Here is a 26,846-nt window from a genome sequence, read left to right on the forward strand (position 1 = left end):
CTGTGATAAAGATTTTCTTAATCATCATTTTTAGATTAAAGGAGCCTGGAAGAGAATGTTTTGCTGAGTTTAAGAGGTTGGTGTCTATTCAGACTTCAGCTCAAAATGTCACTAATCTCCTGAGGAACTGAATCCGCTCCTGGTCTGAGCTCCATGGTGCTCAGTTTAGTATTCAGTTAGGAATAGGATGGTTTATTTTTTGGCAAGTGTATAACTTATTTTTTCAAGCTTTTTTGATCAAAATGGATTATGATGCAGTCCTTACTAATAATCCTCAGGGTCTGAACTGAGTTATGTTATGGATACTAATATTAAAGATTTATTTCAGAACTGCCATCTAAAAATTACAAAACTTGTCTTGTTGCTGCTTAAATGCTTTCCTCTTACACTGGTGTTTCCTTCCTTTCCTTTTTCTTGTTCCTTCCCTCTTCCTATTTTCCTTTTTCCCGTCTTTCTGCCTTCCCTCTGTCTGTGTGTCTCTCTCCCAGATTTGAAAGATTTTCAGAACAATAAACATAGGTACTTGCTAGCCTCCGAGAATCAACGTCCTGGCAATTTTTCCACAGCCTCCATGGGGTCCCTCACTGCATCTCCATCCTCCTGCTCTCTCAGTAGTCAGGTGGGCTTAACATCTGTGTCCAGTATACAGGAAAGAATCATGTCAACACCTGGAGGAGAAGAGGCAATTGAACGTTTGAAGGTAGGTATCACTGTAGAGTAAGGAGGTTGTTTTGGTCTTTTCCAAGGCTAAATAGCAGTGAACCCGGGAGAACTTTTCCTTCATGAATACATGCAGTATGCTACTGTTTCTGTAGGAAGTTGTCTGAAACCCACTTGCACCTTAAAAAGGGCACTTAACTGCAGTGGGCTAGAAACTGAGTTCATGCACAGCCTTTCCTGTTAGGATTATTTAGGTTTAATTGTAGCCTGGAGCTACAACTAAATTATAAATGAAAATCTTGATTCTTGTTTACAGGTCCTTTGATGCAGTGGTAATTATGGAAAATTTGATCATAAGTATAGACTTCAGGAGACCTGGTCAGCACTAGTGTGGACAAAGGCTGACTAGCAAATGCACTCAGCTTTCAGAAAACCAAATTACCCCAAAGTTGAAAAAAGGAGGAAGAATAATCCTGCCACTGTTGTATTCGCCCAGCCCCCACAGATTAAAATGTGAAGCACACAGAATAGCATGCTTTATCCAGACAATAGCAGCCTTGTCCCAATTCTGCATAGAATTGAACCGCATCAAAAGTGCATTACAGTGAAGTATTTCTTAATTTTTATGAAAGCCCCCCCAGTGTCCATGGGTGGATGAGTGGGGAGAGCTGGCTATGTTGAATCTGTGCTTCATTCTCATGTCTTGTCCCTGAGACAGTGCCACAGGGATTGGAATGGGCTGGAACACACACTGCATATCCCTTTCCTTTTGGAAAACCCGCTGTTGCCACGGAAATAACAGTGTGGTCTCTGCAGTTCCTTGGCATCCACTTACTGAATGATGTCTGTAAATCAGACAAAAAAAAAAAATTTTTAGGTGGTTCAAATTAAAGTCTGACTGTGGTTAGATATGAAGTTGTCTTTTCTTCTCAGCTTGTCTTCAAGGCTATTTACCCTTTTAAAAACTAAGGAAGACAAGAGTTTTGAAGTGCTGAGAGTACTTTTTATATCCAAAATTAATTTGAGGTCTAGAGCTGAACACAAACTTTAATTGCTTTGTGTATCATGTAAAGAACTTTGAGAAGAATTGTAAAACAGCTTCTGGGATTTTCACACAGGAATCTGAGAAGATCATTGCAGAGCTGAATGAAACATGGGAAGAGAAGCTGAGGAAAACTGAGGCCATTAGGATGGAAAGGTCAGGAATCAGAAGTGCTGTAGATGTGAATGGTCTCTAGAAAACGGAGAAGTGTGGAAAATGGAGAATGTTACTCTGTTCAAAAGCAATGGAACAGCAGAATAGCGCTTAGTGGTGTATTATTGCTCGGGGGCAATGCTGAGAGAAAGACGTATTCTTTCCTATATTTCCTACAGTTAAAGTGTTTACCCTTGTAATTCAGGTAAGGTTCTAAGCCGCTATATTGGCTTCTGCTGTGGAGCAGCATGGAGTCCCGTTCTCTTTCTTCCTTCTTCCATCATTCTCTTATATTCCAAAAATTCTGGCCCTAAAGCTAAGCAGAAAAGATTGGGTTTAGTACTGGAGTATCTAAAATTATGAAACAGGTCCAGCTTTCCAGCTTTGGTTTGAATTGTGTCTTAGAGCAAAAAGACAGATACTTAATAATTGCCAGAAAGTGGGTGCAACCAAACAGAGCATTACTTATTAGAATATTAAAAGCTTACAAAATGTATAAGGGGGACATCTTTGCCTGGAAACAGTGTGACTGAGCAGTCCATAAAATCATGAGAGGTATATGAAGCAAGTGGATAGAGGTTGATTATTCACTGACAGAGCTAAGGGACTTTAAGGCTAACAGGTGATTTGAAACAAATAGGAAGTTCTCACAATACATAGGTAAGCTGTGGAAGTCTTTACTGCATGATGTTGATGATGCTAGGAGTTGAATTTAAAAAAAAGATGACAAAACCTCAAAAAACAACAACAAAACCACTTTGGATATCTGTTTAAAAGAAATGCCACCATTAATTCTGGAAGTTCCTTAGGAAGAAATTGGGAGACTGTGAGAATACTTTGGGGAAAATATCACAGTGTTTGCCATGTTCTTATTCTTCTGTGTTGGTGTCACTGTTGTGCTTTGTCAAAGCCAAGAATACTGTGTTACATGAACAGTTTGACCCGATACAATCCTTTTTATGTCTTAAGAAGGAGAGAGTACTTTCTATATTAGATCAGGAAGAGCCAGTTAAGTCTCTGTAAATTAATGAATAGTGGTAGCTCCTTTTACCTAAATTAAATATTTAAATTTAGAACAGACTTTAACCTTCCTTAAAGAAGCAATGAATGTAATGTCCTAAAATGTACTTATCTTGTGATATGTTACTGCACTAAAATGCTGTTAAATCTCTGTAAAATTTTTGCTGTTGCTGTTCTGCAGGCCTATAAACCCTAGGACTAAAGCTTAGAAACTTGCCCTATTGTGTTATGAGGTGGTGACAGTCCTGGCTGTATGGTCAGTGGATAGGCAGGTTGAAAGTCTGATATATTTCGTTATTGGCTTTCATTAGACCTTATTTTGTCTAAGAAGCCTAAAATATGGTAAATATCTTGCTTTTCTCTCTCAGGGAGGCATTGTTGGCGGAAATGGGAGTTGCCATTCGGGAAGATGGAGGAACACTGGGAGTCTTCTCACCTAAAAAGGTAGAGAAAATTGATAACTATTGCATCGTGTCTCCAAAAGGTTGATCAGCCTGGGAGGGGAGAGGGTGATGAGGGAGCTACCATTCACAGAAGGGCTTGTATTCATGTAAGATACAGAAGGACATAAGTGAGGTTTGGACCCTTAGTAGTAAGTTCCTTGTACAGTATCTTTTTAGAAATAGCTTTAGTGTTAGAATCTATCAAAACATTCTACATCTAAGGATTATTTTGCCCGTAATAATGAAGTTGGATGCTGTTCCTCGTGCAAGTGATGCAACATAGTACTTAGTGCTTTTAGGGGGCTGCGGAAAGAATTGCCTGTGGTAACTTCCATTGGTCGTTAAAGTAGGGAAGCATGTGCTAGCCTAATACAATGATGAAATAGGAGCAGCATGAAAAGTTCATGGGGAGACTTCTGATATCAAAAAATGGTTGAACTTTTTTGCACCTTCCTTTAGAAAAATCTGTGCTGCAAGGAGAAGTGTTTGCAGCTCCTTGCATATTTGTTGATTCGGTAGCAACTCAGAAATGCTGCCTCTTAGATTGTTGTTGCCATTTTCTGCAGTAGCTGTGTGTGACCTTCATGTACTCTACCTATTCTTCTTTGAGATACCCAGAAAAGTTTGAAGTCTTGTTTAGGTGCTCTTCCTTGAATTTGTTTGTTAATCCTTTTTCCCCTTGGAAAAAGGGATTGTAATCTAATGAACCACTGAACATAGGGGATGCAGGGGAATAATTCTTTCAGTATGTGTCAATAGTTCTATTTTCTGAAATTTGAAAGAAGCAGAACTGTGCAGGAAAAGAGCATAAATCAATGGTATAAATATAAAATGATCATGTTAGTAAAGAAGCTATCTAGGTAGTTAAAGCAGAATTATTGAAGAGGTACGAGAAAAAGAACGTACTTTCTTGTATCTCAAAAATCTTTGAACAAGGAGCACAGGCTAATATTTTAGCTTGAAACTTGCATGTGCAAGTGTGTAACAAACTTGGTCTAAGGTTAAACAGGGACCTATCTAGAGGCATTGTACAGAAATATAGGACAGCAGAGTTGGTTAAAATGTTTAATCCTTTGCTTAAAGTAGTGTTAGACTGTTATGTTTGGAGTAGGTAGAACTCTGGTTTGCTTTTGGTATCTACTCCAGAAGTGCCTAAGGTTTGTAAAGGCGCTAATTCGTTGAGTGTTCTTTACATTTCTTTATGTTATGGATCCTCCTTTTAGATTTTCCCTCAGAGGCCCTCAGCTCTTTTTGATGACTCTTTTGGTGCATTTTCAGCTGATCAGGTTTGTGTATAAATGCCATCTGGATTAAGTAGTTGCTTTGGTAATAGATAGTATTTATTTTTACCCATATAGGATTTATTAGGAGAAGTAAAACTCCTGACCTAGTCCTGTCTGCTGCTGTTCCTTGCTATCCTTGCACTTCAGTTTCATTAGTTCTCCTTCTAGTAACTGTGGTTGCTGTTGTGAAAATTTAGGAGATGTAGATAGCAAATTTGAAGTTTTTTATAAAGACTTTACACTTCTGAGGTACCGGTATATATCTAATCATATGCTACTAGGGCAACACTGTGTTTTTACCAGCTGAGCTGTGAATTGAGCTCTAAGGTAAATTTTGCCCACTTCATGAATTAAAAGGTGTGTCAGATTGTGCAATCATTGCTGTGTCTACCAGTTTTGCCTTTGATGGCAGGAAACTTCTTGAAATGGATTGTGGAAACTTGATTGATCGTGCTGTTGTCAAAGATGAGAGCAGAGAAAATCCTTCAGCTCATGCTTGAGGAACGCTGTACAGGAGAAAGTTGAAGACATAACTGACAGTGGATGAATAACAGATCTCAGAATGAGGTTTTGCTAGCATCATCTTTCAAGTTGTTGAGCTTTATCTCTTACAAAGCACTCTGCCTGTGAAAGACCCATTCAGACTTTGATTTAACGTAGTAAATGAACTCAGATGCTAAAATATGTATGTATAGGGTACAGCATTATTTTCAAAGTGTCCAAGTGGTACAAGTCATAGTGGTGTTACAGCAGTTGACTATGTCTGGGATTTGGTTTCTCTCCAGTTTTCTTGTGATTTAAGAGCTTTATACAGCTCCAAATGTTGATCTGAATGCAGTGAATAGTGATGATGGCATGGGACAGCTTCAGGTTTTAGGTGCTCCTTATATTTTTAGGGGTGAAAAAGGTGTCTTGTTTCCCCCCCCCCCCCTTTCTGTCTTTATAGTTAAGACTTCCATTGGGCAATTGACAATCAGACTTCTTCATTCAAAGAGAAATTTCATTGTGAACATCTGGTAATTTTTGAGCTTCTGTAAACCGAGTGCTGTTAACGCCTCTCTTAAGTAAACTTTTTTGCAGCTAGAATAAGTTGATGGAAGCAATGTTCCTAAGGAATCTTAGCCAAATTTATTTCCTTTTGCTAAATTTATTCTATTTGAGGGTAACAAAGGGACAAGGGGCTTATTAACAGTTTTATTTCTCTTTTATCATCTTTCTTCTTTAATTCTGTTTAATCATTTTTGCCTTTTCTTTTGTGCTTGTGCTTACTGCTATCTCACTGGCTAGATTTTCACACCAAGGCCTTGTGACTTGTTTGCTGATTCCAATGGGGTTTTTTCACCAAAGAAGGTTGGTTTAGTAACCGTAGTGGATTTAAATTTAGAAGAACTTTAGATGAAGAGGTTTTTAGCTGTTTGTATCAGAGAATGTTGATAGTTTTAGATTTTCTTTTGATATTAACAGACTTTGCCAAATGATCACCTGACCTGTATTGCCCAAGAGAAGCCAAAGTTGATTCCACATCGGTTTCAAAATTTTACTGAAGCAACCTTTTCTGCTGCTGGACTTCCCTTATCAAAGTTTACAGAGACTTTACAAGGAATCTTTTTTTTTTTTTTCCCCCCAGCTAAAGCCTTTATTCCCTCTATTGATAGATAACTAAGCAATCTGAGCTGTATTTCTGCTGTTACTTGGTGATGCTCTTCAGTACTGCAAGAGGTTATATTTGAAAAAATACATTATGGAATAACCTCATACATAGCAAAACTGCTGGATTAATATACATCCTCCACAGCTGTGGGAAGAAGCCTGAAAGTATGTCCTCAGTTCTTAATTAACTTTTCTTTTTTTTCTTTCAGACTCCTCATCTTGTAAACCTTAATGAAGATCCACTCATGTCTGAATGTCTGCTTTACTACATCAAAGATGGTATTACTAGGTGAGGATTGGTGCTAATACGCTCTGAAGTCTGCTTCTTTGCTTGCTTAAATCCCCATGCTGGAGACACCGTAAATAATAATTGTGCCTTGAGCTATTCAACTTGCAGGTACAAATGAAGCATGAGATTGCTGTAGGTGGAAAAAAGTACAGAAATGCATTTTCTTTTAAGTTGATTTTGTGCTTTGAAAGTAACGTGTGCAGTCACTCAGCTTTATAAGAAGTTTGTTAATACACCTGGGCAGTAAAAGAAAGCATGATATCCCTTTTAAGATACAGGAAAACAAAAGTAATAAAACTTACTGAAAATGCCTTTGAGATGTTGATGGGTGGAGAATTGAAAACCATAGTACTTAATAAAAGCAACCGGAATATGGATGAGTGTTCACTTTATTATTTAAATAAACTGTTATCTGTGCTTCTGCACAATTAACGTATTCTGCATTCACATATATGAGATTAAATTTAAATTGCCAGATTTGGAATTTAAAACAGATTTTATTCCAAAACTTGTTGTCAAGACATCTGGAAGAAGAGAGGTGGGTTTTGTTATCTTTGGAGCACTAAGCCACGTTTGGTTGCTTAGTTTGTATATTCCTGGGGAACAAATGGAGAAGAGTACACAAACAGGTGCTGTTGTATGGTACTACTCTAATATGCCTTGGACCTACTGAAAAGAATATCAAACTTGTAGAGAATTCAGCACAGAATGATGAGAATAGCTTAGGGCTTAAGAAATCATAAGTTTTGAGCCTAGCTAGCTGACATCAGAAATGTGTGGAGTAATACGTAGAACAAGAAGTTCATAAACATTAAGATTGAAAATTAAGTTGTCCGTATCTAGAATTGCTCAAATATTTGAGTCTGGAATAGACAGAAATCTTCATGCTCCAGTGATACAGCCAACCTCTCACTGTCTGGAAGCTGGGTGAAACTGCTTGTAGAATCACATTATTCAGCAAGAGTCTCCTGAGCCATTTTTGCTTCTTTGTTAAAGTGCAGATGGTGATTATTGGAAGGGATGATCACTGTATGCCAGCTGAAATGCACCACTGGAAGTTCCTGTCACTTTTTTTTTTTCCTTCTGCATTCCTTTGCTGAAGGGAGAAGGGGGTGCACAAGAGGGAAGGAAACACATTAAATCCAGAGGTGTTTAACATTTCAATTCTCTCTTTAAATTACATGTTCTAAGAGAGAGAAAACTTCTCTTTTGTTTTGTCAAGCTGTTATCCTCCAATTCATGGTAAATCTCATCTGCAACGCTGAGTTAAGTGCTAGTTCAAACCTTTAAACTTGAAGGATAGTCTTAATAGTTCAGACCTTTTTCCTGGATATTTCTGGGATGTATTGTCCTACACAGAGTTGTAGAAAATGTCTGATTTGCTCTTGAAATATCTTCTGTTGGACCCAGGGTTGGCCAAGCTGATGCTGAGCGAAGGCAAGATATTGTATTGAGTGGGGCTCATATCAAAGAAGAACACTGTATCTTTCGAAGTGAGAGGAACAACAATGGTGAAGGTAAAAAAAACTACTTCTCCTAGCAAAGTGTTGCTGAATCTTGCACTCCTCACTTGATAGTTGGCTAGGGAATACTGGTATTTGAAAGTTTCTCTTACCTCAAGAAAACCATCGGCTTTGACTCGCTGTTTTCTTGAGTCTTAGGGGAAGAAAATAAAATTTGTTTAAGTGATAATAGCTTCAAATTGCAGGCTGCAGTCAGTATAAGAGTTAAGTTGTGATCTTGGTTAACTATAAACATGAAAATTCAAACAGAAAAAAATAATAATAATTTCTGACTGCAATATGGAGATGTCAGTAGTATTGATTTTCTGATGGGGCTTTATTTCTTTTTTAACCAGCATGGTATCAAGGAATGACTCACTTGTATCTTTTTCTATGATGTTAGTAGGAAGATAGGCAGAAAATGAGAGGCCTCTAGGGTTTGCACACTTCTGTTTCTATACAATGCTCTCTAAAGTCTCATTCGTCAATTTTGTTTTCGTTCATAGTTATTGTTACTTTGGAGCCTTGTGAACGATCAGAAACTTATGTTAATGGCAAGAGGGTTGTACAGCCTGTGCAGTTGCGCTCAGGTAAGAACTGTTAGAACGCATTTTTTTGTAGACTCTCCATCTAAGAATTGTCCATATGTGACATTTGCATCATACATAGAGAATGCTGGGCACTGTTAAAGGACAGCAGCGTTACCTTTTTGGAGTGTAGCTTTTAAACAGAAGTTGGTACCATTCTTCTCTTGGCAGCAGTTCGTTTTCTTTCATTCCTTGCTGCACTAGCTGTAAGTGTACTTAAATATTCACTGCCACGCAGTATCCTGCTTGTCCTTCTGCTTACCCTGATATTATTCAAATACGTTCTTGCCCAAGCCTATTGCCCTTGGCAGTCTCAGTGAGACAGAGCAGACAGACTGCCAGTTGCTGATGGAAAATTCCCAGTTTCCTGGCAAAGGTAAGATACGACCCTCTGCAGGAGTACAAGAGCTTCTCTTTGCTCTCATTAGATTTCCCACTCAGTCCCCTACATTCCTTTAGAAAGGCACATCAGGGAAGAATTAGAGAGGAGGGAGTGACTTCCCTAAATTATGGGTTTTAACCTATCTCTTTAAAGCTGTGATGCTTTCTGTGTCCCTCCCCTGTTTTTCCACTATTAAAAAAAAATACAACCAACAAGAAACAAACAAAAAAACCGCACCTCAGAATTATTTGTACTAAGTTATAAGTGAGTATTTTCATGGAACCAAGTGTACTGACTTCAGCATAAGACTGGACAATGAAGGAAGAACAGTTTTTGCTGTTCTGTGCCTGTGTATGGCTCATATCGAATACCATGACGGTATCATTTAGTAATTAATTTCTTTAAAAAAAAAAAAAGTAGATATTTTTCCTTCTGCATCCAGATAATTGAGTTACTAGAAGAATATAGACATGGTCTCTGATGTCTTTAAGAGCCTGTATTTTAGTAATACATTGATAAGGACAATTTTGGTTACTTTGGAGGTCTATTTACTAGAATGCCTTTTTAAATTTTTAACTACATTAATATGTTCTCTGGAAGAGCAGAAGCATTTTACTGTCTTCCATCAAGCACATGTCTCAGGCTTTGTGGATGTCTCATATCTCCAGGATTTAGCCGAAAAACTTAACAATATTAGATTTCTTCAGCTTTTTTTTTCTCTTTTCTTCTTTTTTTTTCTCAGTAAAAGAAGCTGTAAATCCTTCCATAAATCCCAATGATTAGGACTCCAATAAAATGTAAACCACATTTTAAAAAACATGTAAACCACATTTTAAAGAAAAGTAAGCACCATGCATTCCAGTGTTTGAAGTTAGGCTTTTCCAAGCTGAAAATTCTGCTGAAGTGGCTTTTGCCCATGTTTTGGCACTGTCGCTGGAGCAGAGGAATGGGATTTAGGGATGTGTTTTATTTACTGCAACTGTTGGTCAGTCTCCAAGTTTGTCTTTTAATTTTTGATAAACTCTGCTGGGATATTAGATTGGACCCCTGAGGGTGGTGATGTCCTCTGAGCACTGCTTCTGTACAAACCAGGCATTCTTTTTTTTTTTTCTTGTCACCTAGATGACTGTATACAGAAATCCTTATAGGGCAATCTTTAATCTTTTCTTATGCTGTCACCCAACAGGATAAATGGGATGAATTGTCCAGTGATGTTTTTCAACAGTTTTGGAATCCTTGCCTGAAAGAGTTAACTTCTGTCCCTATTTTTAGGAAATCGTATCATCATGGGTAAAAATCATGTCTTCAGATTCAACCATCCAGAGCAAGCACGAGCAGAAAGAGAGAAAACACCGTCAGCTGAGACTCCCTCTGAGCCAGTTGACTGGACATTTGCTCAGAGGGAGCTTCTGGAGAAGCAGGGCATTGACATGAAGCAGGAGATGGAGAAAAGGTAAAAAAATAACTCAAAATTTCTACCTGAAACAAGGAGGAGTCAGCAGTAGGTTATTTGGGTGGTGTCCATGCAAAACCTAAACCTAGGTTCTACCACATAGCATCTCTGCTACCTATTGTGAAAGTTCAGAAAGCTTCTTCGTTATTTTACTTAAGTGTATCAGAGCTCTAGCTCTATTAAAAATCACAGGTAAGCACCTGCCACTAACCCTGTAGACCTTTTGGTGAAGGACTGCACTGCAATGTATAGGAAGTTTCACTTCTATAGTACTATAATAGGCAAATAACAGTTCCTTTTAAGTGGAATGACTTTTACTCTTGTCACTGTAATTCAGTGGGCTGTGCGTGTAGAGTAATACCAACATGAAAATAATGACCTCTTTGGCTACTTCTGTTCTTTTGTTTGTCTTCAGATTACAAGAAATGGAGATTTTGTATAAGAAGGAGAAGGAGGAAGCTGATCTCTTGTTGGAGCAGCAACGGCTGGTATGTGTCCTTACTTCAGATTAATTCTACCTTTGGCAAATAGTAATTCCTGTCCTTGCTTATCTGAAAGTTTAGGAAACCTGCTTGGGTTGTCTGCACAATGCAGTTCTCCCTTTGCTTTCAAATACTTTGTGTCTACAGTAAGTTATTATCAGTGTGAGTGAGCTCCTTCATGTTAATTCAGAGATTGTAATTGACAATGAAGTGGCTTTAATCAGTTCTTGTTGGGACAGGTTGGATTTCTTGCAACTTAACCTGAAAGAAGGGCATTTCTATGCTCTGTTTTTTGAATTTCCGTTTCAGTAGTCTAAACAGCTCCTTCTTGGGATGTTTGCCTTTATTATTGTCTTGGATCACCAGAACATACTAATTTTGTGCTGCCAAAGAGATTCCTAGAACATTGATACACTAGGTTTATTTTTTTTGAATGATGTCTGAAAATGTTGCTGCATTGTGCATGTTTTAACCCTTCTCCCTCCCCCTGCATGGAGTTCCTTGTAAGGGTCTTAATGGTACACATGCCGATGGTGGGGTTATGACTAGGGAGCAGCGTGCAAAGGGAATGTTAACTCATTCAGAACAATTGGAATTCCACCATTCCACCTATTTCTTAAATAGAAAGTCTGATAAATTACGTCTGATATAGGAAGACTTCAGTCTTCTCACAACAAGTATCTTCTGAAGTGCATTACAAATAGAAATGCATGCAGTCTTCAAGCGCCCTGTGAATTTTAAGAGCAAGCCCCAGCCCAGAAATGAAATCCAGATTTCCTTAAGAAACCTGAGTCTCCTGATTCTGCTTTAACTACATTGGGTTGTCTTTTAGCCAGAATGCAAATGTAGTTGTGCCTGAATTCTAATGAAAATTCCGAAATCACTATTCATTTGTTTGTAGTATTAGTTTGAGACCACTGAAAACTGTGGGTTAAATGCATGCTGGGTTAACTGTAAAGCTCTTCCCCTTCTCCCACAAGCAGAATGGAGCAGAGTACCGTGGCTTCCATAGGTAGAAGCTACCTCATTTTTTAAATTTATATTATACACTTAAAGACTTCTGCATCACTAATTATTTCATCACAAGGAACTAATTTCTTGGATGGAGAGAAGTGGTTGCAGACTTCGAACCAAAGGAAGACTTAGTTCAGAACGGAAGTTAAGATGTGACTAATATAATGTTTCATCTCTGCAATTTTATAGTTAAAATTTGTGTAGCTGAAAGTAGTATGACAAAAATCAGTTCAAGGTGAAAAGAAAAATAGTTTGAGTATCGAGTAAGTTTTGGCTATGTGTCAAAGGAGACACAAGTAATGGAATTCCCTCCCTTAAATTTTAGCTGACAGGCATAAGCTAAGCTACCGTATGAATTAAAGATGTGAGAATTGGCTGTCTGGGGAGCTGCTTCAAATAAGGCTGCATTTATAAAAGTGTTGTGAAGGAAATTTGTTTCCCTGTATACTTAAGATTAAGGGAAGGTTCTTTAGATAGTGCGTTACTTAATACTGTAATAAAGTTGCTGATTTCTTTAAATTTGTTTTGGTTTTGCTGATTTCAATTAGCGGACAAAAGTGGAAGACTATCTTATGTGCATTACCAACATAATTCCTGAAAGACACCGTTCCTAGTTGTAAGGGATCATATCAAATGAGATCATTGGTCTGTTAAGCAGTATCCTGCTTATCACAGTGCTTAATAAGAGTATTTCAGATGACAGCAAAACTTTTTGACACATCTCGTCATTTCTGTGTCACTGTATGCAGACTCTGGAATGGACAGGATTAATGCATTCATACAACAGTAGTTGAATAATGATTGGGAAATCTGGGAATGCATTTCAGCTTGTGTACCTTAAAAGTATTTACATTGCTGCGATATCTAGCTGCAATATCAGGTTCTCTAACTTACTGCTATGTAATATTGAAATATATTATTGAAATAGAAATAATATTTTGTTCTAAATTGGAGTATAATCTTGGATATTAGAAGCTGGCTAATCCTGTTTGCCAGATGGTTTTGGTTTTGTGCTGAGATTCCAACCAATTTGGGTATTTATTTGTTAGATGTGCTATACAAAAAAGATAAATAATAGCTCTGGTCCCCCAAAATTTACAACTAATAAATATTTGCCTTGCTAGTATTACTAGGGAATAGAAATAATTTTTCTCCATTTTACAAATTGAATGTGAAAATGTGTTTAACAGGGCTAAAATTATCTTCCTGGTTTTCTCGGTCATAATGCCTTTGCAGTGACCACTTGATATTAGAATGTGGGTATATACCTATATTAATTGGTCTGGTTAACCTCTGAGTGCACATAGGGCAATGACCACATACTGTCTCTTAATCAGCTTTTTATACGCAAGACATGCTTTACCCATAAGTAGTAATATGGTAATTTTGTAACCTATAAGAATAATCCTGTGGAACTTGTGACTTAATGTTTGAGTAGTTTGTGTTTTGCCTTTCTGGATGTAACCTTGAATGTGTAGATTGTACAGTGTCTTCCTCCAGGGCATCTTTTGTTTCCACTGCAATATGCAGTTTGTTAGATGCTGTTTTCTTAGGCCACAAATTTTGTCGGCTGTAAACTCTGAGTTTGTTCTGTTTCTAAACCAGTGTTTTGCTTATATTTTGGCCTAAGCTAGTGCTGTTAAATACTTAAAAACACATAAAGTCACAAAAAGCTCAAATAATGTGAATCTTAGGCTATGGAGCTTGTTGACCATAGGGCAGAACAGAACTTCTTTTACTCCCTTTCATCATTCCCAAAAGAAATTACATTGTATTCCCCATTCTTCGTGGTCTTCTACCCGAAGTCTTAAGTCCAGGAACCTGTGGTTCTGAGTCAGTGACCTGGGTTTCCTTTGATTTTAGAATAACTGGCTATTATTGTTCCTGATTTCTCATGTATTATAATTCTCTGTGAAAAATAGGGATGTTAGATACAGGTTCGTTAAAGAATGACTGCTGTGTTTTATTGAAGATGTTTGGATCACAATAGTACATAGGACTTTTTGTTTATTAAAGAGATGTCTTAAATTAATAATCCTTTAAAGAAAAGTAGTCTGACTTTAATTCCTGGTTGCAGTAAGCAATAATGGATATCCTTAACTTCTGGTGGCAGTATACCTGAACAGACATTCCTAGCATACGGAAACCTGAAGCATTGCTCATTAAAAATCATTTAGCAAAAGGTGGAAAACTTGTAATGAAGAAGCAAAACATACATAACTCTTAGCAAGTGTGTGGAAGCTCTAGGGTTTGAGAAGAGGACAAATCAAGGATATCAAATAGAGAATTTGTATTAAAACAATTTAAAAAAAAGTCATTACTGCTACATTCTTCTGAAACTCATTCTTCGGACAGACAAGACTGTTAATGTTTTTTTTTTCTTTAAACTAAGCAACAAGGTGACAAATGGGAAAAAAAAACCAAAAACCACAACCCACCTCTGAAACTCTGATTCTGGATATCCTTTTAGCTTGTAGCAAGTCTTGGAGTATGAACCACTGTCTTCACCTGTCATAGTGGCACTTACAGTCCTTTTAACATTGAACCTTTCGGCTGCTTCTGTTTCATTTTTTCTTATCATCTAACACTTCTCTGGCTGCTGTTGTAGTGAAGTGGATTCTAAACTTGAGCATCCCTGCAACCACGTGCAAACCACGTTACTAACCAGTGTTAACCCGACTTACTCTGGCTGCTCATGACATCTTCTATGATGGCTGTTGTGTTCACCTACCTGGGGAGGATTTGCTGAAAGAAGCAACAGCAGTCACCAAGGCAAATGTGTGTGGCGGGAATTTGCATGTCTTTGTAGCATGTGTGAAGTGCAGTTTACACTTGGTTTTTAACTTTTTTAATCAAGAACTTGGTTTTAGTTGATCTATTTAAAGATTTTGGAAGGGATTGGGAGGGAAGAGTTTAGATTATCTGCTATTTTGAGGTGACAAGACTTAAATATAATGTTAATCTTAATTTAGTGACGATCTCCAATTTTGGCAGTCCATGACTCTTGAAGATACATTTTAATGTCCTAACATTCAGTCTTCAGGGACTTCCTTATCACTTGTTCTATTTTGATTTTTGATTTAGTTTTCTTTGCCTGCTACTTCTTGTTTAGCTTTTCCATTTTCTTACAATTTTAATTTTGGTTATTTTGGGGCCACTTCTTGATTTTTGTTTTTCCAAAGGATGCAGACTCTGATAGTGGGGATGATTCGGACAAGAGATCGTGTGAGGAGAGTTGGAGACTGATCACTTCCCTGAGAGAGAAGCTGCCCCCCAGCAAGCTCCAAACCATTGTAAAAAAGTGTGGCCTCCCCAGCAGTGGGAAGAAACGAGAGCCTATTAAAATGTACCAGATACCCCAACGTCGACGCCTTAGCAAAGACTCCAAATGGGTTACCATCTCAGACTTAAAGATTCAGGCTGTGAAAGAGATATGCTATGAGGTAGCACTCAATGACTTCAGGCACACTAGGCAGGAGATTGAGGCTCTGGCCATTGTTAAAATGAAAGAGCTTTGTGCCATGTATGGGAAAAAAGATCCAAATGAGCGTGAATCATGGCGAGCTGTTGCTCGTGATGTCTGGGATACAGTAGGAGTTGGAGATGAGAAAATTGAAGATGTTATGGCTAATGGTAAAGGAGTAACTGATGTGGATGACCTTAAAGTGCATATAGACAAATTGGAAGATATTTTGCAAGAAGTGAAGAAGCAGAACAACATGAAGGATGAAGAGATAAAAGTTCTTAGAAATAAGATGCTAAAAATGGAGAAGGTTTTACCTCTGATAGGGTCTCCAGAGAAAGCTCAGACAACCGTAGCTAATGCTAAGTCTCCAAACTCTGCTGGTGCGGTGGATGTGGATAAGAAGCCCGTGGATGACTTAAAAAGAAGCGAGAATGATGATCTTGCTAAAGAGGAGCGTGTTTCTCAGTTAATGGCAGGTGATCCAGCTTTCAGACGTGGGCGATTACGTTGGATGAGGCAAGAACAGATTCGATTTAAAAATCTGCAGCAGCAGGAAATAGCAAAACAGCTTCGTCGACAAAATATGCCTCACCGATTTATTCCGCCTGAAAATCGCAAGCCCCGCTTTCCTTTCAAAAGCAATCCCAAACATAGGAACTCATGGAGTCCAGGCACCCACATAATTATCACAGAGGATGAAGTTATAGAGGTTAGAATTCCAAAAGAAGATGATAAGAACAAAGATGAAAACAAAGAAAAAGAAAGTAGAGCTGCTTCTAAAGACCCTCAGCAGCTGTGGAATCTTTATGGCCCCCAGAGGAATCAAGATAATATCCAAATTAACAGGCAGCAGTTAAACACACAGTCACAGCCTAGCAGTCAGCAGCAGCCATCGCCTCAGTTGCGCTGGAGAAGCAATTCTCTCAATAATGGCTCTCAGAAAAGCTTGCGGCGTCAGACATCGGGCTCATCTGAATCATTGCACTCATACAGCGGGCAGCAGAATCCAGACCTGCAGACTTTCCAGCAAAAACGTCACATCCACCAGCACCGACAACCTTACTGCAATCACAACAGTGGAGGCAGTGCAGAAGGCAATACAGCTAACTTCCACCCAAAACAGACTGACCGCCTTAACCACTATAACCAGTTTGTGACGCCCCCACGGATGAGGCGCCAATTCTCAGCACCTAACCTCAAAGCGGGCAGAGAAACTACAGTATGATTAGTTGGCCAAGAGTAGTCTGGGGGAGGAGGGAAGCAGGGGCAATTCTGGCTCATTAAGAAACAGCCAGGATTGGCTTTGCTTGTGTCTTGGGTTTTGTTTGGCCAGGTAGAACTTGAGTAATTCGACATACAAACACAAGGCACTGGCCCTTCAGCCCATTCAGTTTGCATGTGACTTTTGTTGCAGTTTTAACAACATTGATTGGAAGAACATTCTGAAAAATTGTAAGAACTTTTTTCATAGACTAGAAGACTTGGAGGGAGGAACGTGGAGGGGAGAACTTCCCTGCTAGCTCATTTACCGTTTTTTTTTTTTGTGTGTGTGCGTGTCTTGGAGTATTTTTCTAATGCTGAAAATATTGTCTGGAACTTACAAAGTGCTACCTTCCTCCTGTGTTTTATGTAGACAATCAAAAGAGGAATTTAGTTTATAGCATTGAATGTTTCTTGTGACCTTTTTCTTACAATAAGGAAACTGACCATCTGTTTTTAAATTGATCTGGCTCTTCAGAACAGTATTTTCCACTCAACTCAAATTCTTATTAACAATAATCTATAAACCAAAAGTTGTCGGCTGACAAGATATGTGGCTTTTTTATAGAGAAATTAAGAAGAGCTATTGGGTCACAACAGTCCTACTCCCTGAGTAGGAGATGTCTTTTCTCCTCCTGCTTAAGTTCATAGTTATTGGTATGAAATTGCTGTGACAGTTAAACCTGCCTGAATGGAATTTTATGTCAGAATATATATATATTGCTGAAGCAATACTTTGGAAATAAGCTTTTTCTAATTCCTATTGTATCTCTAAATATAATAGTTTTTAATTATTATACAGAGATTGTGGAAAGGAACTAGGATTTTTTGACACTCTGGTGTAGGAAGAAGCCTCAAAAAGCTTACTCTCTTTATTTTGTGTTTTCAGCTTTCTCGGCCATGAGTCTGGGAGATGTTCTTGAAATAGTTATTCTTATGAAGATTTATAGATCACTACTTTGAATTGGCTGAATTCTCCTCAAAGATAGGAGAATTGAACTGTTTCATCTTAATGTGATACCTCATGTTAGTGCCTCTGGTCTTGGATTAAACCCCTGTTTCAAGACTTGTTTAATAAAGGAGAAGGTCATTTTCAGGAGAAAATAAGATTCCTTTTCCTTCTCCCCACACTCAAAATACAAGTTTTAAAATTTTTAATATCTATTTTGATCTGAAGAGGTCTGTACTTGCAGGTGATTTGCCATAAAACAAATACTTGCAATCCCTACTTCAGATTGTTTCAAACAAATTACATAAAAACTATTGATTAAGGAAGAGGCTTTATGAGCTTGGGTTTTTTTCTCAATTGGAGAGTCCCAATTTTAATTGTACACTTTCTTCTTTCTGAGTTTCTTAAAGTGCAAAACAAAATTGCGCTTACTTCTAAAAATCTGTGGACTTTTAAGTATAAGCCAATCTAAAGCTTTGAGGACTTATTTTGCTTTTAAATTTAATTTGAATGCAATTTTAAAACCAAAATTGGCTACTATACCACATTTGGTAAGATAGGTCCACTTTGCAGTGTATCTGTACAGTTAAATGATTTGTGCTGTTTTGCACAAATACCCGAGATTTACTTGAGGTTGCTTATTTTTTGATAAAATATAAGCCCTACTGATAATTGTTACTTCTGCGTGTTTCAGCATAGCTGTAGATGAGTAGGAAGTGCCTCAAGCTTACTTTCCATCTTATCTTTGTTTCCTGTCCTACCTCCCCCCCACTTCAACTGTGTATGGTGTAGCTGCTGGTTGTAACACATGGTAAGTGGCAGCCACGCACCATTTATGTATGGATTAATCAAGTGTCAACTCTTAAGTCTCTGCACATGTGTTACTGATAGGATACTGGCCCTCTGATGTAGGAGATACAAAGTCAGTCCTCTGTCCTAAAAGAATCAGCTGGTCCCATCGCTTGGAACATTTTTTTTTGTTTTACGGCAGGTTTAATTTTGTGTCCAAATACGGCTTTGTAACTTGCATTTGTCTCATGCTTTGGCCTACTTGAACGAAGGAAATAAAGCATCATGTCCAAAAATGTCTTGATTCTTAAAGAAAAGAAGGCTTGTAGATGAGTAATACTTTCTTTGAGCTTGAGTCAGAATTGCAAAATGAGTTTTGGGCTGCAAATAATATTTTGCTGTTGCCTTTATTTTAGAATCCTGTTTTAGTAGTGCATTGCACTTTGTTTTTGTACATGTCAAGAGTTATGAGTTCTTTCATATCCTCAAAACGGCTTGGACTCTCTAAAAAATGCATGGTCAGGAAAATCCTCTCAATTCTGTAGGAATACATGAGCCAAACAGAGTTAGTCTGCATGGGATAGGTCGTGAGAGAAGACCAAACCAATTTTATCTTGTGTCCCAGTTTCGTTGAGGATTGTGGCTGCCTGTGTGAAATCACCATGTGATTGAACATGGAGTGATTTTTGAAGTCCATGCAACTACATGTACTGACATGAGATTAAAAACTCCTGCTACTTGATATTTTAACGCTCGACACTAAAAAGTTTTTGCCAACTTATTTCAGCTTAAAAATCGGAGAAGCAGTATCTGTAAATGCCTGGGTGGTGGTGATGATGATGAACAATAGGTAACCGTCAGGCTGTCTTACCCCACTGTTTTAGTGCAGCACTAGAAAAACAATCCTACTTATTCTGTTGTTGTATGATTTGACAAAAAAGACAAAGGGTAGACAATATCAAAACGGAGCCCAGTCTGCTCAGAGGAAGCAGCTTTTTTCCTGGCTTTTAGGAAGGTATTACAGAAATGAAACTTGGGGGGGCGGGGGGAAGTCATATAAAAATAATTGCCCACTTTAAGAATTGAATATTAATTACAGTGCAGTGCCTCATCTGATAAGGGAAGCAATGTGAGAACTTGTGGATCTCCTTGCACTAATCAGAAATACGCACACCTCTCACTCCAAATTCTGTATTAATGGAGCTACTGAGGAGTAATACAGCTGCTTCCATAGAAGACTCTGTGAAAAGGCTTTCAGGTTAATGGAAATGTGGCATCCATGATGGGAGTGCTGTTTCAGTAAGCTTAATTGCCATTGCTAAGTGCTGATGTGCTGTGTGCTTTGACAGCTGGCTTGTTATCCACCTGTGCCTTAGTGACGATTTCTTAAATAACCTTTATGACTCCCTGGGGACACGTGGATTTTGGGGGGGTGGAGGGAAATGCATGCCGCTAACGCTCCTCTGATTGACTTCAACATCCTTTCTCAAGCAATCTGAATTTAGGGATCTGTCTAATTAGAGGATGCTATTTTTATCAGTACATTTAGCATAGTTTCAATATCTCCCTCACTGTTTGTCCTTTATCCTTTATATGTTGAAATTTGTTCTTTATCCTTTATATGTTAAAACTTGTTCTTTATCCTTTATATGTTGAAATTTGACTCGGATACTTCCCATTGAACCACTTCAGGAGCTGCCACATGAGAAAAATATGCTGTGTATCCATTTGTACTGTAAAGAAAGCAGTGAGCTGCCTTTGAATTAAATGGGATTCTCAGATCTGTCCATTGTTTAAGAAAAAACGAGTTTTGGATTGTCTTAAGAGCAAGCATCTGCCTTGTGAAAAGCAGAACTGGTTTGTATTGTAACAAGTGCTCTTTCAATAAACTATGAAATGCTCTTGTAAGTGTCAGACTTGTCTCAGTGAAATGGAAATGAAACTTGATTGCAGGCTTGTCCTGATTTTATTTTTTGTCTTGGGGTTGGTATTGTTCTAGCAGAGTTAAAAAGGTTTCTTTAATTGTTCCTCAGCCTGATTCTTGTAAGTCTGTCCGCCCTGATTTTTCTGCTGTTAAGTTATGTGAAAAGCAGCCTATGCAAATTTGTGTCTACTGTCACACAGCTTATTTAAAAAAGAAAAAACAAACAACAAAAACAACCACAACAAAAAAACCCACCAACTTTTTATAGCGCAAGGGAATACAAGCCATGCTCCTCTTCAGTGCTGTCCCATTGTACCATCTTGTGTGCTGTATATCTAAATTCTGGAAGAAAATACAGAGCTGGCTGTTCTCTATTTATTTGCTCACTGAAGACAAAAGAAACTGACTTTTTTGTATACCTCAAATACAGGAGGGAATCACATACACTACAGTACCTTTGCAGACATCACATAGATCCAAAGAATCTAAGTTGTTATGGTACAGTGTTCTGCTTTAAAAAGCTGTTCCAGTCTGGTCTTAAAAAGCTTGGCCTAGTCTGAGTGTATGATATTTTTTTTGGTTTTCAGAAAATCTGATTGTTGTGGCTTTAGATATTTCCATGCCCCTAGGCAAAATAAACTTTGCATTCCCTTTCTCCACATTCATGGAATGAATGATATCAACCAGTTTGAAGCTGTACAACAATATGCATTGGGTTCCAGGGAGTCTGGGGCATGGACCTTCAGGGCAGCTTCTAGATGCAGGTTTTTTTCTTTCCTAGCACTTGAGGCACCTTTACATCGGTACTAACAATTATGTGTGTATTATCACTAATCAGATGTAGAAATGTTTATCTGGAGAGCTGACCAAGCTCTCAGCAGAGCAGACCAGCCCCTTTTACAGTGCAGTCAGTGCATCTTCTGTGTGAACCAACTTCAAATTCATCCTTCATCTATTGCTCAGTGCCAATTATTTTTAAATACTACTATAGTATCAAGTGCCAGGAGGCGATCTTAGTCCTGTTTTTCTGCTTAGGGAAATGGTATCTATTTCTTTTTTTCATTATGCGAAAATAAACTTCAATTTTTTTACTTCGTTTTAAAAGTAATGTTTGTTAGCATGGAGTCAATAAAAAGTGTCTGCTTATATTAAACATTTATTTATCTAGGTATTTAAATGTACAGACGATACACTCACTTGGCTCACAAGTCTTAAAATAGAGAAGACAAGAAGCAGGTCTTTGTCTTTGAATGAATTTAATGTGCCTGAGTTTTTCATGCTGGAAGTAGAATTTTCACAGTGGAATGCTCCTGATTTTTGACCATTCCCTCTGCACCTTCTCAATTTCTCCAAAAGAATCTGCTCAAATGTTCTACTTAAACACTACTTGAAGAGCTTTTCATTTCTTAATTTCTACAATCTAGCTGCTCAAAATGACACCCTCAGATTATCTTCTTCAGACTACAGGAAAATAAATTATTTTGCCCTTCCTTGCAAGTAGGAGAAGCTTGTTTCTGTCACTTCGCATCTGACCTGTTTTATCTTGGTTTAAAATGTGATAGCATTATCTACATGGATGGGGGTAAAAGATCAGAGAGAGTGCTTTTATGTTCATGAATTTTTAAGAGTACACTGTTGCTAAAATCTCTATAGATAAGTCTGAAACCTCCTTATCGAGTCTAGAACAATTTTTTGGTGAATCATTAAGAATTTCAGAAGGAATATCAAAAGAAAGGAGATATGTTTGTTTTGTCTGTAGTTCTTTTGCTGCTGGGCTAAGGTTTACTTACACTGTAAGTACGTAGCCATCTTAGAGTGAATGGAGCAGACACAAATGAAGAAGGAGGAGCATTTTGGCCAAATAAAATTTCACAAGGAAATTAGAAAAGTAAAACGCAGCCCTCTTACAAAGGCCATTTATCTTTAATAATTCAATTTTCTCTCCCTAAAGGTCATGGGTATCGAATTCATGGTATTGAAAATTCCGGACTTTCAGGTGGTTGTTCTAAGAGCACAGCTACTGTTTTTTAATGCTACCTCCAGGAAATCTTACTTATAAACTTAAAGGAACATACTTCAGGTTTATCTCCTTTCCATTTGCCATCTAAAGGTCTTTCTGACTGAACTTGTGTTAAATTTGACGCAATCACGTTGTGGCAGTGTTAAGTACTATACTTGCTGTATGGAAACGAAGTAATGTAGCTGTTTAGGTGGGATGCTTAAATAGGATGGGAGGAAAGTGTAAAGCTTTCCTTCTATAGCCGTTAGACTTAGGAATGCATTACTGCAGACAGTGCATTGGAGAAGAATTTTAGGATTTGGAACTGTGGAAGAGAGAAGGTTGGAAAACAAGATGAGTGGCTTCAAGAATTCTCCTTAAGAACTCTGTAACACTCTTAGTGAATTGTTATTGCAACTCTTGTATAAAAATCTTGAGAAGCCAGTTTAATTTGTGTAATATACGCCAAAGGATTATCTTACATAAAATACAGCAGTGAGGTAAGCTCTGAGACCAGGAGCACAGTGACTGTGTCTGTTACAAATTCAAGATACTTAGATTTGTTTTATGAGCAAATAATAAAACGGTCATTAGGTCTCAGCAGCATTTATTTCAAGGCATGAGTATACTGAACAGGAAGAAAATGGTCTTACACCAGAAGGTATTGTTGAAGTGCTCTTTGTGGGGAAACCTCTGCACAGACTTCTCTGCCCACTTGCCAGGGTGGTGGTATTTTTTTCATCATCTGATATATTAAATACACATGAGAGTGATACTTACATCCCAAGAGGAAAATCTAATTGAAAACAAAATGTCTTTTTTTTTTTTTTTTTGCTAAAATCTGAAATGAATTTTTTTGTATCAAAAGGCAAATCAGTGGTGCTGTTAATCCTTCTGTTTGAGAAAATGAAGGTGAATAATCCTCCCCTTTTAAAATCTATTTCTGTACTTTTCTCTATTTCCGCCTCTTTCCTACCTCCCTGAAAGCAGCAAGCAGGTTCCCAAAAATCCCCTTTTCCAGTCTTTAGCAAAAAAAAATTCTAAACCTTTCCCTCTTACAGATACTATGAGCATGTATATCTGATGATTTTAAAAAACAACCCTACCATCTTAATTGTATTGGCCTCTGTCTTTTCTTTTTTCAAGGACAGATTATAGTAAAACAATAGATGTTGGTATGTGACCTCTGAGCATTAATGGAGAAATGTCTTCATGTATTTGTTCTCTGTGTCTGTCACTCCATCTGAGGTGTTAGTCTCTCTTAACTGTTCTCCTTGCTTTTGTCTGTCCTTCTACACGGTATCTCCTCTCTCCCCACAGGACTATGAGAGTAAGCTGCAGGCCTTACAGAAGCAGGTAGAGACACGATCCTTGGCAGCTGAAACAACAGAGGAGGAAGAAGAAGAGGAAGAAGGTGAGTTTGAAGCTAAAAATAATTTGGATGTAGCCAAGCCTAAAGGGACAGTTGCTATAATATCTCTTGCAATAGATAGAAAAGTTGCTTTGGCAAGTGGAGAAACACTTCATAACTTCTTGATCTGTAATCTTCACAGCATAAAGATGTAAAATACCTATTCATAGAATAAGTTCTACATAAACAGTAGATATGCATCCCCAAATTCAATTGATGCACAAACTCGATTAGTTTAACTACAAGCTTTGATTTGATGGCCTTAAATTTGAAGGAATCTGTGTCGTCTTGGCACTAACAGAGTTCGAATGTCTTAAACCAAAATAACACTGTTGCCTTTGTTTCCTTGTTTTGATTTTGAAGTTTCTTTTTTCTTCTTGGTAGGAGTTCCTAGAATTCATGCTGCGACATGTCTGTATAACTCCATTTCTGGACAGTAGATAGAGTTTATTATTCCCATAATACTTGCTTTCATTCCACTATTTCAGCATTTGGCTTTGATAATTGTTAACTAATTTAAAATAATAGGAGTAGAATTTATTTTTTCTTCTCTGTTCCAAATCTCCTTACTTGATCATTATATCTCCAATGCAGTTTTTCCTCACTGAATAATAAAAATGCAGATTTTTATTTTCTGTTCTTCTCTTCCAGAAAAGGTGTTGAGAACTTGATGTCACAGTCAGCAGTAGTATTAGATACTTGGTTTAGAGAAGAAGCCACAGTGTTTTACTTCTCTGTTTCTTTGCTCGTCCTAGTGCCCTGGACACGACATGAGTATGAACTCGCACAATGGGCTTTCAGGAAGTGGAAATTTCACCAGTTTACTTCACTGAGGGACCAACTCTGGGGAAATGCAGTATATCTGAAAGAAGCCAACGCAATCAGTGTAGAGTTAAAGAAAAAGGTAGGGACGTGCAGAGTATCTTTTTGAATTTTCTGACTCATCAATTTTGACTGTATAATTCTGCTTCAAACGCTCAGAACTACTTGTAGTCTTTAAAGTTATATGTCTCTGGCTTATTAGTTTGGGCTTTAAAAGGGTTCAGAAAGCTGTGAGTCTCTGATTCAGACTTCTGGCTGAATGCATATCCCATGCAAATCTGGTTGATATATTCTCCTCTTCTTCATTTCCCTTATGCTGTTCCTGTCAATATCATAAACACATGTACATGCACATCTCCCCAGGGCCCTGCCTTTTCCTTTTTGCTTTTAACTTAATGCAGTCATTCATTTTTCCAAGAGAAGTGGATGCTGTAGGATGTGCTAGGTCTATAGTTTTCCAGACAGCTGTGATGATAAAGGCAAGGTATGCGTACTCAGCTGAAAAATATGTTTTATGACATTTTGAGACAAAACAAAAAAAAAGACGTTAAAAAAACCTGAATCTGTTCACAGAGATGAAAGTCAAACTGGCTTCATACGTTGCCTTAGGTTAGGTCTCTCTCCCCTTTGTGATGCTGGTATCTGACTTCTCAGAACTAAAGTAATTTTTCTTTTTCCATTCAGGTGCAGTTTCAATTTGTCCTGCTGACAGACACCCTCTACTCACCACTGCCACCAGAGCTTTTGCCCACTGAGTTGGAGAAGACCCGGGACAATAGGCCTTTCCCCCGTACAGTGGTAGCTGTGGAAGTCCAGGATCTGAAGAATGGAGCAACGCATTACTGGTCCTTAGAAAAACTCAAGTATGTAAATATTACTAGAGAACAAACTTCCTTATATCCAAGGAGCTTAACTGAAAAATTTCACCCCTTGCTGTTCATTCTCTGTTGTACTTGTTTTTCTGTGTCCTCCTAAATGCCAACTTTCCAGACAGTGTGGTATGTTTTAAATACCAGCTTTCTAGATTCTTTAAACAAGTGCATTTATTCTCCAGCATCTTACCTCGCCTCCACATTTAATTTTTGTACCTTGAGGTTAGATTTTATTTTTTAAATCTAATAAGGCTCATCACAGCTCATGTCTCTGGATTAATTTTTTTCGTGTTCCTTTCACTGCAAAGTTTTCCTTGCCACCTGCTTTTTATATAACCTAATAGTATAGGGCATAATTTATAATAAAAAGCTTAAATAAAGACGATTCTATTTCTATGGAAGCTACACAAATTCTGACTGTAATTTGAGTTATTTTCATCATATTCTTGCAAATAGGCAAAAGACATTTGTCTTTTCCCCACTCTAAATACTGACTGATGAACTTTTTTTCCCACTAATAACTTTTGGATGAAGAATCTTGCAGCGTGAAACACTTGTTTTCGTCAATAAAATAAATACGTATAAGTCTGTAATAGAATCAGTTCACTTTTGAATCAAAATGCCAACATTTCTGGAGTGTAATGCAAAAAACCTGCCTAAATTACTCAGCAACATTGTCTGATACAAAAATGAAAGAAAAAATATGCTAAAATTAGATGTGAAAGAAGAATGTTTAGAAGTTTGAATGAAATCTGAGATTTACGTAAGCTTCTGCAGTGACCTTGCCTCGTGGTTTGTGGGCTTAGCCTACAAAATTTTTCCAAGAATCCTTAACATGTCAGAGAATTAGTACAGTACCAAACTTAGTGGTACAGACTCCTCTTCTTCATTCTCCCTTTCCTATGTGTAATTTGGTATAGATGAAGTCAGTGTACCCCACTTCGTGTTCTCTGCTTTTTTATTCACTCTCTATTAATTTTTTTAATCCTGCTTCCTTCTATGCAGGCAGAGGTTGGACCTGATGCGCGAGATGTACGACAGAGCTGGGGAAATGGCATCTCATACACAGGATGAGAGTGAAAGCACAATGACAGGCAGTGACCCCTTTTACGATCGATTTCATTGGTTCAAGCTGGTTGGAAGGTATGTGACGTATGTGATGATAATCTCAGCTGCTGGTACACTGGTAACTCTTGTCAGTTCTGGATGAACTTTGACTTTGAATGTGGTTATAAATTGTATGGCCACTAGTGTTAGTTGTGTGTGGTGTCTTTCAGGGATTTCTGATAGACTTAAAATATAGTGAAGAGCAGAAAATGCTCTTTAGAATGTTCTGGTGTAACCGTGTAGAATCTGATTTGACTGAACCCTTAGTAAGTTAAAAGCTTATTTTT

General features: G+C 37.8%; 1 protein-coding gene across 2 annotated transcripts in view; it reads left to right on the top strand.

Annotated features, from left to right (window-relative positions):
- LOC103917975 (kinesin-like protein KIF1B) overlaps nt 1–26,846 on the top strand; it is a 110,763-nt gene that overhangs the window by 34,508 nt on the left and 49,409 nt on the right. The window contains exons 15-26 of one of the 2 annotated variants that reach the window (XM_009325203.1): nt 489–700; nt 1,779–1,858; nt 3,244–3,319; nt 6,461–6,540; nt 7,951–8,057; nt 8,549–8,632; nt 10,284–10,464; nt 10,880–10,952; nt 23,668–23,761; nt 24,514–24,662; nt 25,265–25,443; nt 26,458–26,595. In XM_009325203.1, the coding sequence (XP_009323478.1) occupies nt 489–700; nt 1,779–1,858; nt 3,244–3,319; nt 6,461–6,540; nt 7,951–8,057; nt 8,549–8,632; nt 10,284–10,464; nt 10,880–10,952; nt 23,668–23,761; nt 24,514–24,662; nt 25,265–25,443; nt 26,458–26,595 (1,453 nt within the window). Of the gene's footprint in view, nt 1–488; nt 701–1,778; nt 1,859–3,243; nt 3,320–6,460; nt 6,541–7,950; nt 8,058–8,548; nt 8,633–10,283; nt 10,465–10,879; nt 10,953–15,142; nt 20,335–23,667; nt 23,762–24,513; nt 24,663–25,264; nt 25,444–26,457; nt 26,596–26,846 lie in introns of those variants that run through there. The other variant, XM_009325202.1, reaches the window with a different exon arrangement.

This window comes from Pygoscelis adeliae, unplaced genomic scaffold, assembly GCF_000699105.1.
Source record: "Pygoscelis adeliae isolate BGI_AS28 unplaced genomic scaffold, ASM69910v1 Scaffold36, whole genome shotgun sequence".
In the NCBI taxonomy this organism is placed as follows: domain Eukaryota; kingdom Metazoa; phylum Chordata; class Aves; order Sphenisciformes; family Spheniscidae; genus Pygoscelis; species Pygoscelis adeliae.